The sequence below is a fragment of the Panicum hallii genome, chromosome 9, assembly GCF_002211085.1.
Source record: "Panicum hallii strain FIL2 chromosome 9, PHallii_v3.1, whole genome shotgun sequence".
NCBI classification, from domain to species: Eukaryota; Viridiplantae; Streptophyta; class Magnoliopsida; order Poales; family Poaceae; genus Panicum; species Panicum hallii.
Genome location: NC_038050.1, coordinates 4,480,978 through 4,492,469, shown reverse-complemented (window position 1 = coordinate 4,492,469; position 11,492 = coordinate 4,480,978). Strand labels below are relative to the sequence as shown.

Sequence of the window (11,492 nt, the reverse complement as noted above, 5' to 3'; positions counted from 1 at the left end):
TTTTGACTCGAAACAGTGAGAACCGTCAGCAGATTCTAGCAAGCACTTGCCCTAGAAGCATCTTAGCCAGAGACTTACACTTCATTCCTTACAGAATAAGGTAACTCGTCAGTTTATCGCGTGATATTCATATTCCACGCATGACCTCAGCACCAAGATCGGCAGCATTATTCAACCATGCATGTCCCATTCAAGAAAAAACTCCATTTTAGATTTTTGACGCATCAAAGAATCAGCCCAAAGAGAGTTCAAAGCACACGAGTGGATACAATACTGAAGGGCCATGACATAGCTCTCCGTTGTGTCAGGAATGTCAACTCTTCTCGGTTTCGTGCACTGTTCGTCAGAGTCTTTTATTTCACGCTTGACACTTCACCACTTCGCATCCTTGGAACACCGCATGATATATACCCACCAATTTTGCATCACCTGGACATAGCCAGAGCACGAGCAAAGTAAAAGGCAACCAAGATGGCCAGGCCGTCGCCGTCGCCGTCGCTGCTCGTCCTCGCGGCCGTCGCCGCCGCCGTCTGCCTCGCGCAGCCCGGCGCGGCGGACCTGAAGGTGGGCTACTACGCGAGCACCTGCCCCAACGTGGAGGCCATCGTGCGCGGCGTGGTGCAGCAGAAGATGCAGGCCACCATCCGGACCATCGGCTCCACCATCCGCCTCTTCTTCCACGACTGCTTCGTCGAGGTCCAGATCGATTTTTTCAGTTGAAACTGTAGATCGGGCGCGCCACGTAGCTAGTAGGAAGCTAAGCAGAACGGTCGATACTACGCGCGCAGGGTTGCGACGGCTCGGTGCTGATCGAGTCGACGCCGGGCAACCAGGCCGAGAAGGACGCCTCCGACAACAAGTCCCTGGCGTTCGAAGGCTTCGACACGGTGCGGAGCGCCAAGGCCGCCGTGGAGGCCGCCTGCCCCGACACCGTCTCCTGCGCCGACGTGCTTGCCCTCGCCACCCGTGACGCGATCGCCATGGTACGCGCGCGCTATATCTGAGGAGACACCATGGCACGACACTAGTTTGCAGTAACTAACTTTCGCGCCCTTCTCGTGCATGCAGAGTGGCGGACCCTTCTTCCCAATGGAGCTGGGCAGGCTGGACGGGCTGAGCTCCACGGCCAGCAGCGTGCCCGGCCAGCTGCCCGAGCCGAACCAGACCATGGACCAGCTGCTCGCGGTCTTCAAGGCGCACGGGCTCAACATGTCGGACCTCGTCGCGCTCTCGGCGGCGCACAGCGTGGGGCTGGCGCACTGCAGCAAGTTCTCGGACCGGCTGTACAAGCACCGGCCGGGGAAGCCGACGGACCCGACGCTGAACCCCAAGTACGCGCGGTTCCTGGAGAGCAAGTGCCCCGACGGCGGGCCGGACAACCTGGTGCTCATGGACCAGGCCTCGCCGGCGGAGCTGGACAACCAGTACTACCGGAACCTGCAGGACGGCGGCGGGCTGCTGGGCTCCGACGAGCTGCTCTACACCGACAACCGGACGCGCCCCATGGTGGACGCGCTGGCCAACAGCACCGCCGCCTTCTACAAGGCCTTCGCCGACGCCATCGTCAGGCTCGGCCGCGTCGGGGTCAAGTCCGGCAGGCGGGGCAACATCCGCAAGCAGTGCGACGTGTTCAACTGAAAGGAAAATCCGGGGTGAGCAGCGGCGCATGTGTCATGCCATCATGTGTGTGCACACGGAATTGCGTGTACATTTATTTGTTGACATGCGTGTCGGGGGCGCAGAGGGAAATTAAAATTCGGTTGGGGTTGTTTCCGGTAATGTGTCTGTACATACACACATCTCTCTTGTTTGATTCGTTGCATGCGTTGGTTGTTGAAAGTGTATGCAGTGCACACAAGATGTTCTTCCGCAAATGTACACAGTGACGAGTTAATAAAACGTTCTCCAGAATAATAATTATTGGATTGGGCATAAAGCTGTCATATCGCGTCCATTTTTTTAATTTTTAGTGTGCCAACTGAATTACCCGAAACTTGCAGCAAACAGCTATAGTTTTTCGGTATGCAACTGCTAGAGTAAAATACTTGAGCAGTTTCCTGATGAAACGATGACCATTGCTATCAAAAAAAAAAGGAAAGGAAGCGATGATCGAAGTCTCAAAAGACTCGAACATTCCTCTTGCGAAATCTATCGCGTGCTGAACCTTCCATCTTCCTGCAGAGGGACTATTGGTGGGGATTTGAATTTGTCAATCTTATGATCAATTATTGTGCTGGAGGTCGATGTCAAACACGGTATTTCGTCGTGATAAGTAAAGCCCGAAAGTGAAAGGGGCGTGAAAACTTACCCTGCGTACAAATTTTTACTGAACACTTGCCGGTGTCGCCTTCCGTACAGCCAGCAACAAGTTGTGCCGGGAGTTTTCTTTTCGAAGTCCACCTCCTCTGAAGCGCTCGTTCAAGTCCAAACCAAAACCCGCCTCGCCGCCGCCGCCGCCGGGCTCGTTCCTTCAGGACACGCGGAGCCGCCGCGCCAGATACCTTCGCGCGGGCACCGCACCAATGGACAAGACCTGCGAGATCCATACAAATGGCGCACGCGCGCGTCGCAGAAAAGGCCAGCGGGGAGAGCAGAGCCTTGCGGTGCCGTGGCAGACCTGGCGCTCCGACCGGGCACCGGGGCACGGCAAGGAGAAAGAACCCCGGAGCCGCCCATGGGGTGCCTGCCTGGCTGGCTGCTTGGTAGGGACCCTGCAACTACCCGGGGAAATTGACAGCTGAACCGAAAGCATCAGAGTCGCCGCTCGCTCCGTTTTATTGTTTACCTTATCTCGTGCCGCGTCGGCCGTTGGATAACTTCCCAGGTGATGTCGGCCCGCATCGCGTAACGATCAGCGCTCGTGATGTGTGATCCGGTTGAGCAACTTGAGCTTGCTGTACGAGCACGATACAGCTGATGAGCTGATCCTGATGGGCGCTCGTGTTCTCTTTTTTTTTCCCCCTTTTTGGCGAGGAATGCCTGTATGTTCGACTGTTCGTGATTATGACTGGCGTCGAAAAGAAAAGGCCCGGATTAGAGTTTAGTCAGCTTTTGGGTTTTTGCTTGGGTTACCTGGCCCGCGTGTCATACCATGGGCCAGCCCATTTATGGTGCAACATTTCCGGCCCATTTCCAACAGTTTTTTCCATGCCCGTACGGGTCCTAGGCTCTCGCTGCTGCTCACGCCCATGTTTCTTGCAGCATCACTAGGCTCTACTGTAAGCCGTGGCCCATGGGCGTGACCAGCAGCTAGGAATCAGAGGGCGGCGTGTCCTCGACATGGGAGGACGACCAGGAACGGCGGCTCAGGTAGTCAGGTGGTTATGCGGCGTGGCACTGCCATTATCTGCCGCCCTAATCGCCACCGAAGATAATCCACCGATGGAGAAAGACAGCGACCGCAGGTGCAGCGGTAGGATTAGCATCAACCTTAACCAACAAGCCGGCGATTGCCGTTGGGACCTTGGCTTGGGGGGGATCAGTCCAGTGGATGCTAACATCACCGCCAACGTTCAAAAACACCCGTCATTTTCCTCTCCGACCGTTGCACTGGAACCAGCCTCAGTAGACAAGTAGTGCGCGCAGCTGCCAATCACAACGGATCGAGAAGGAAGCAGGAAGCAGTCTAGCTAGCTGACGCAGCAGCCATGTTGTTCTGGAAAAAAGAGGGGGCGCTGATGCTAGGATCCAAGCAAGGCGCCCAGAAGTGGCGCGATGGCGGCTGCTAGGGGCTACCGTCGGAAGGTTGAAGAAGCAACGGAACTCTTTTCCAGGCAGGTGCTGCTTTTTGGCTGCGAAGCGCTAGCTGCGATGGGGCACACCAATTATGCGCACACCTTTCGGTTCTGGCCGTCTAGCTAGTAATGGCCGGCTCCGGATGCCTCCAATCATGGAAAACCTGCCCCGGGATGCAGGCCGGACGCCTCGCCTTGCTTGGCCGCATCCGACTTTCCAGAGGGGCGGAAGCTCTTATCTGATTCTGCAACCTGTGCAAGAGTCACCACGGCATCCGCTAACGAACGTGCACGGAACCGCTGGTGGCGCCCATACGCCGCGTGATACATGTGCAATCTTGGCGTGCAATGTATTACCGTGTAAGAGTGATGGGAGTGGCACACTGATCCTATCTATAGTGAGTAGTGACATCGTTTTCAGTTCGTTCGAGTTGGGTCAAGTTGTGTTTAGGTTTCCCGTAGCCGGAGCGCGCATTACGGCCAGTGCACTCAACAAGGTATGCTTCTGGTCTTACAGTACCACTCGACCACATCAGAACCTCAAAACACATTCTGCTCTGGTTTAAAAAAGTTTTTTTTTAAAAAAAACGCATCGTTCCAGCAAGGGGGCGAACATTTTTAACTACCCTGCTGGTTGCTCCTCTCATGTGATCCCTGCGATTCTCTGAAGAAAGCGTGAGCTGCTACCTACCACTTGCTACTGCCAATTACGGCATTGTTACTCGTGCCTCTGGCGGTCACGGCGGCTGCAGAACGCGAACCCTGTCGTGAGCACGCAGCATGTAGTTCCAGGCGCGCACCAACCGCGCCATGTGGAGGTTGCGTTCGCACCACATGTTCGCCGCGCGGCCGGCCAGCTAGCCATACCGCATCCGCCCACGGGCCGCGAGCCGCCGCGCGCCGGGCGGATAGAGGTAGACAGGCGCATGTGTCCCCGTGGGCGCCGCTTCTAGATCCCCCGCTCCTCGCCATCCACCGCCGCGCACGGATCTCGGCGCCCCCCGCTGGCCGTCCGATCGCGTACGTCCGGCAAGCCGCCGCCGCGCGTATTAACTCTCGCAGTCTCGCTGACTGACTCCCAAGGTACGGCTGGCTCCCCCCACTCCGAGGAGACTTGGCTTCTACTGCATCGCAGGCGCGCACCACTTCGCTCGCTCGCTCGATCATAACCTCACCGGTCACCACCAGCAGCCGCAGCCCAACGCTCGACAGCGCCATCATCACTCGCAGTACCCCAAGCCGCGCGCGCCGCTGCCTGCTGGTGTGGTGTCATAAGCCGCCGCGCGAGAGTGCGAGACGCCCGGCGCTGGACAAGGGGGCGAGTGAGCGCTGCGTGCGGAGCCGGTGGGAGGCGCGGGGAGCGGAGGACAGGAGAGAGACAGCGCGCGTCATGGGCGCCGGGATCAGGATCCTGGCGGCGTTCCTGGCGGCGCTCGCGGCCGCCGCCGGCGTGGCGGCGCAGCTGCGGCAGGACTACTACACCGCGGTTTGCCCGGACCTGGAGAGCATCGTGCGCGACGCCGTGTCCAAGAAGGTCCAGGACCAGCCCGTCGCCGTCGGCGCTACCATCCGCCTCTTCTTCCACGACTGCTTCGTCGAGGTCCGTCCGCTCCCCCTCCCTCCATCGCTTGCAGCAAAGAGATTTTCCTTTTCTTCTCCAAAGATTTCGGTTCGAGCGAGCGGCCCAGGGAACCTGGACGGCGCCGCATGTGCGCTTAATTGCTCGCCATGTGATGGAGACTGTGATCCCCCAGGGATGCGACGCGTCCGTGATCCTGGTGTCGACGGGGAACAGCACGGCGGAGAAGGACCACCCGAACAACCTCTCCCTCGCCGGCGACGGCTTCGACACGGTCATCAAGGCCAAGGCGGCCGTCGACGCCGTGCCGGCGTGCACGAACCAGGTGTCGTGCGCGGACATCCTCGCCCTCGCCACCCGGGACGTCATTGCCCTGGTACGTCGTGGAACCAATGCCGCTGCCGCAGGAACCGAACCTTTCCGCCGCCCCAAATCTACACCTGCAAAGGCCCCGAGCTTTTGAGGATTCCTCTGCGTAAAGCGCACAGCTTTCTGGGCATTATTTGCGGTTCGCGTGCGTAACGCTCTCGATCCGTGCAGGCTGGCGGGCCGTCGTACGCGGTGGAGCTCGGGAGGCTGGACGGGCTGGTCTCGCTGTCGACCAACGTCGACGGGAAGCTGCCGCCGCCGTCGTTCGACCTGGACCAGCTGACGACGCTGTTCGCCGCCAACAACCTGTCGCAGGCCGACATGATCGCTCTATCTGGTAAGCAAATTATTATTACCACTACCACCCCAACAACTAAATTACTGTTGCTCCAGCGCCTTTCTTCTTTCATAAAGAAAATAGTATTTACTCCAACCGCTGTACTAGCCGTAGTGAAGTGCACAGACAGATTTCCATGTGCTCTGTTCTGCTCCATGTCTTTCTAGTCAAGCAAAGGGTCCAAGCCCAACTCCCCCCTAGTCCGCAATCAATTGTGTGGGCTCGAGAGATCCGTAGCACAATTGAAAAATGCATTAACATCTTATCCCTAGGTTAGAACAACAGAGATGACCAGACCAGTTGATCATCACAGTAAACGAAGGGTGTTAGTGTTAGGAGTGTGCTGCACACTTGCACTGTAGCTGGTCGACAGATCTGAAAGTGGTCAACTGTGGCGACTAGCTGTCATGCCGGTTGCCGCTGGATTGATTGGTAGCCTTGCTTGCACGTGAAAGAAAGGTCAGCATGGCATTATTGTACTCCATGTACATCCTTCTAGTCCTCCACAGCCCGCCCATGATCATCCAACCCAGACCGTTTGCGACTCGGGGAGCGTCCACCTCCATAATTTCGGCCCACGCATTGAGGCACGACGGGCCTGCCTGCCAAATGAGCTGTCGAAACTCGAAAACTAAAAAAAAAAAATACTCATGGGATCAGTGTCACGTAGCAGCAGCAGCATCGTGCAGGACACATTTTTGAATGGGCTGTGCGTCAGGTCCTACGTGTACTACAAGATCATCCCACTCACAGAATTTTTCTGCGTCGTCAAAAACAAAGAGAGAAAAAATTTCTGAGAAATAGAGAGAACTTTTTTTATAATATTTTGTACAAGAATTTGTGTGCTCCAAACAGGGCAGGGGCAATGGGACAGAGATCTCCCAGTATAATAACGTGCCGTCTCCCTCTGGTGCGTTGCAGCGGCGCACACGGTGGGGTTCGCGCACTGCAGCACGTTCGCGGAACGGATCCAGCCGGCGTCGGTGGACCCGACGATGAACGCCACGTACGCGGCGGACCTGCAGGCGGCGTGCCCGGCGGGGGTGGACCCCAACATCGCGCTGCAGCTGGACCCCGTCACCCCGCAGGCCTTCGACAACCAGTACTTCGTCAACCTGGTCAATGGCCGGGGGCTCTTCACCTCCGACCAGGTGCTCTACTCCGACGCCCGCTCGCAGCCCACCGTCGTGGCGTGGGCGCAGAACGCCACCGACTTCGAGCAGGCCTTCGTCGACGCCATGACCAGGCTCGGCCGCGTCGGCGTCAAGACCGACCCCTCGCAGGGGAACATCCGCCGGGACTGCGCCTTCCTCAACTGATCTGATGACTGATCTCGTGATCCGTCTCTGAAACTCTGAATGAAAAAAGCTGCAATGCAACATAACGAGGGGCTGGTTGTCTCAAAGTGTTCATATAGAATCTAGAGTAAAATTTCATCACAACTTAAGGTTAATGCTAAGAAGATTGTTTGATTCAGTGGTTGATAGTGGCACTTGGTAGGGCAAATGCATTCGTTTTCTTCTCTCTTTTTTTTGTTCAGTTCCGGAGTAAGATTTGTTGAGCTGTTTCTTCTTCTTCTTCTGTATGTGTGTGGATGTTAGGCTTTGGCTCATGAATGAAGAGCCTTTTTGTAGTTTTATGCTTTTTTTATCCCAAAACAACCTTGTTCTTCTCAAGCATTCAAGCAATAGCACTCCTTGGGTGCGAGGCAGAATGAAGGTGAGAATGCGTGTATGCTTCATCCAGACAGGCGATAGCTATAGCAGAACAGCTATTCTTGTGATGGATCCATCAGGCGCGCATAATTGTGTGGAAATGACTCTCTTGTGGCGTTCTTCCAGCACGGCTGCACAAGTGCACAGGGGTGCTGCATACAAAAACACAAGCCATATTCAACTCCAAGAAATCTGAGCTGCAAAAAACGCGGAAAGCAAATGCATTTTTTCTGGACAAAACACGGACGGCGGCGGTGAAACTATCGCATCAATCACCATTAGCCCGCTAGATAAAGACAACAACGTTCTCAATCAACTGATCTTTCAGTTTCATCGAAAGCATCTCTACCAGGTCAAGAATCACGAGGATATATGCCAGGGCAGTAGTGGGATCCTTTTTGTCATCAGCTGTACAAGAAATTACTATCCTAATCTTTCTTTCTCGAAAAGAAAACTATCCTACAATGACATCCATCGACATGACATCCATGATCAACACCATAGGCCAGGAATTGCAGAGCATGGATAAGGCTAGAGGGCCGTCGTCACAAACAAAAGGCGACGAAAAGAAGATCAAAAGGGCCGGAAAGGAACAGAAAAGAAAAAGATTCCTTCACTTCAGTGGGCACCCCAACAATCTGCAGAAATTGATTTATTGTCCACGCAAAGCCGATCGTCAGCACCAATCTGCACCCGTAATCCAGGTGCCTTTAAGCAGGCTGCCTACCAGCAGCAGGCTATCAGCAGCCCTATTATTCCCTTGATGACACCAGAAATGGTTTACTGGTAGGCACTCCAATTTCCAGTGATCAGAAAAGGTTCAAGGTGAGGGCAGCACCACTACTAGCATCCATTGGTAAGCATTCACCCCGAGGAAGCCAGCTTGTATTTGGTCAGTGGCGGCATCTGAATGTCCAGGCAGGATGCCAAAAGGCCTCACGCATACGTGGTACGTAGACGTTCAGATACATGGGAATCTTCCCTCAGATCAGCTCGAGGGCGATGCGGTAGGATAAAGTTTAGCCCGGCATATCAAACGAGAATCTTGCTATTAGAAGTATTAAATAAAATATGTTTATAAACTTTTTACACAGATGGGTGCTAATTCGCGAGACAAACTTAATGAGCCTAATTAATCCATAATTTGCCACAGTGATGCTGCAGTATCATCCGCTAATCATGGACTAATATACCTTATTAGATTCGTCTCGCGAATTAGCCCTGAGGTTCTGCAATTAGTTTTGTAATTAGACTTTATTTAATACTTCTAAATGATAAGATTCTATTTAACGTGATAGGTCTAAACTTTAGACACTAGGAAACGAACACACACTAAATTATCTTTCGTGACTGGACGCACTAGCATGAACGATGGATTCCATCGCTAAAATGGGAGAAAAAAAGACACGCGAAAGATACGAACCTGACAGGACACCTCTTGTCATCTTGTTGGCACCCATCTGAAGGAGTGAAGGTGTGAACCTGACCAATCAGCGTCGTCAAAGACTGGGTTCAGATCACTATTGACAGTAGGGCTCTGACCAACAAGGACGAGCCGGTGGGAGTCCAATTTGACTAGTGGGGTATGACTGTTCACACACGCAGCAGCACGCGTGACGCGACGCGGACAGGGCGCGTCCAAGGCGGGCTCACCTCGGCGCCGTGCGTGCACGCGCAACTGGCCAGCGGCTTTTTTACCCTGAGGCCCAGGGAGGCGCAACAGACCCGGCAACTGCGAGTCGGCCGGCGAGGTGAGTGACAGCCGGCGCCGCGGTGCATGCACGACGCCGGTCACACACACGGCTACAGCGCCATGTATTCACATCGGGGGCGGGATGGCGACGGCTGAGGGCGACGCACTCGGCGCCACTGGCCAAGTGATCCGCCGCGGAAGCGACGGCGCTACGCACTCACGGGAAAGGGTCGTGATGATGATGAGTAGCCGGTACGACTCCGCTGCAAGGTGCCAAGTTAAGGGCAACAGAGAGCTTTGTAGCAAGGCACCTGAGGTATATCCAGCAGAGATACCAACAGCTGCATGAGGCGCTTCAAGTGTCCTGTTGCAAATCAGTTCTCTTCTTGGAGACAAGACAAGGTGAAGATACATGCTGGTAGATCGTACATGCCACTAGGTACATCGTCAGAAAAGTGTTAGCCGTTACATGAGTGTGAGTTAGCTTGGGCGCCCAGAACTACTGGCTAGTCATGATCGATGAGACAATTAGCAAGGAATCAGCCGATGAAGAGCAAGGGGGGTTTGTACTGGTCATGTCACCATCTCAGCAAGTCGGCCGATGCAACCATTCATTGGGAACGCATCATGCTCCATCCATCTTCCATTTCTGTCGGGATCCTCGATCGCGCTCGCCGCTCGCTCATCGATCGTGCAGTGGGTGCGGGTGCGGCCGTACGAAAAGGTGAACGGCGATGGAATGAAAGCGAGCAGACGCTGGAGTCTGATGAGACATCATGATGTTGGAGCATGAGTTGGCGCCGATGCAAGCTGACCACTATAACAAACAAAGGCAAACCGGAGGCTTCGAATAATTTCCACGGAGAAACGCAAAATTTATGTTCTGGGGAAATCCATTTCGACAAGAGTACTTTTTTTGCGGGTATTCGACAAGAGTACTTACACAGATTAAACATGTTTTCCATCAAGGGCCCGCAGGTGAGATTATTTTATAGGTTCACTCTAGTGGGGGCGAAAGCTAAATAAAAATTAAGTGTGAAAAAGCACTGTTCCAATCATTTTTCAGATTTTCAATTAGGTCCATGAACTTTTGGAATGAGGATATCAGTCCTTGAACTTTTTAGGGCAAAGAATGCAAAAATACCTACAAGTCCGGAAGGGTTTCATACACCACTTGCATCTCAATTCCTTATAATCTAACTCCTGCAAATTTATGTGTTTTTATATAAAACTAGTAAAATAGCCCGCGCTAATAGCGCATGTAGCTAGTTTTTTTTAATTCTTTAAGGTTCTTTATCTTAACAAAAGAGATGTATTAGTTATTTCATTTACCTCTCGTTCGCTCTCGTTAAATACCACCTGCAGTTTTCTATATATAGAAGTTCATATCAATCATCGATTTTTAAGTTGCTTTGTTCTATAGTACATTTGCATATTTAATATTTAAACTTGCAAAATATAAATTTGAGGATTGAACTTAATATTGGGTCACCTTGAATAGATGTTGGACGTTAATTTGTGCCTTGTAATATTTTGATTATTATTTAGTGAAAGAATCTCTAGTCTAATTTGATTATTATTTAGTGAAAGAACTTGTTAGAAATACATGAGTAGCATCTAGCAACCTAGATCTGACTCATTGTGGGAGAAAATTAAAAATAATTATGGATTAAACAAAAAGTTATAATTAAAAATAGCGTTGGGCCTCCTTGCTAACTTTGGTCAAAAAATATTATATTTATTTATTTTCACTTGTCCATAGAAAATTTATATATATGCTATATTAATTTATATACATATGTTTTAAAAAAATCAGCCGAACCCATTGGTATTTTTTCCCACTTTGGTTACTATACATTTTCTATTTACTTTTAGCCTATTTGACTAACTACATAAATTGGTCCACTTTAGAATTTTTCCAACTCGGTGATATATAGTTCCAGGCATGTATTTGTTGTTGTTTCTAACTCTTTTTTTTTTGCTTCCATTTTCTTGAGCTATTTCGGCCGATTTCTCCATCTTCCATTTTTTCCTCCACACATTTGATATCAATTAGTGTGTTTCA

At 52.4% G+C, this 11,492-nt stretch overlaps 2 protein-coding genes across 2 annotated transcripts; both read left to right on the top strand.

Annotated features, from left to right (window-relative positions):
- Window positions 1–361: 361 nt before the first annotated feature.
- Window positions 362–1,943, top strand: LOC112875624 (peroxidase 51-like). The gene is made up of 3 exons (XM_025939545.1): window positions 362–696; window positions 789–983; window positions 1,069–1,943. Exons 1-3 carry the CDS (start codon window positions 472–474, stop codon window positions 1,636–1,638), a joined length of 990 nt encoding a protein of 329 aa, XP_025795330.1. The 5' UTR covers window positions 362–471; the 3' UTR covers window positions 1,639–1,943.
- Window positions 1,944–4,808: 2,865 nt separating this feature from the next.
- On the top strand, window positions 4,809–7,695 carry LOC112873592 (peroxidase 35-like). The gene is made up of 4 exons (XM_025936601.1): window positions 4,809–5,334; window positions 5,489–5,689; window positions 5,854–6,019; window positions 6,941–7,695. Exons 1-4 carry the CDS (start codon window positions 5,125–5,127, stop codon window positions 7,336–7,338), a joined length of 975 nt encoding a protein of 324 aa, XP_025792386.1. The 5' UTR covers window positions 4,809–5,124; the 3' UTR covers window positions 7,339–7,695.
- Window positions 7,696–11,492: the final 3,797 nt, after the last annotated feature.

Bases quoted from the DNA above. Each gene is read 5' to 3' on its own strand.
- LOC112873592 (XM_025936601.1), top strand. From the start codon at position 5,125: ATGGGCGCCGGGATCAGGATCCTGGCGGCGTTCCTGGCGGCGCTCGCG. The intron at 5,690-5,853 runs GTACGTCGTGGA...CGATCCGTGCAG, and splicing joins CCCGGGACGTCATTGCCCTG to GCTGGCGGGCCGTCGTACGC. The intron at 6,020-6,940 runs GTAAGCAAATTA...GGTGCGTTGCAG, and splicing joins CGACATGATCGCTCTATCTG to CGGCGCACACGGTGGGGTTC.
- LOC112875624 (XM_025939545.1), top strand. From the start codon at position 472: ATGGCCAGGCCGTCGCCGTCGCCGTCGCTGCTCGTCCTCGCGGCCGTC. The intron at 697-788 runs GTCCAGATCGAT...CTACGCGCGCAG, and splicing joins TCCACGACTGCTTCGTCGAG to GGTTGCGACGGCTCGGTGCT. The intron at 984-1,068 runs GTACGCGCGCGC...TCGTGCATGCAG, and splicing joins CCCGTGACGCGATCGCCATG to AGTGGCGGACCCTTCTTCCC.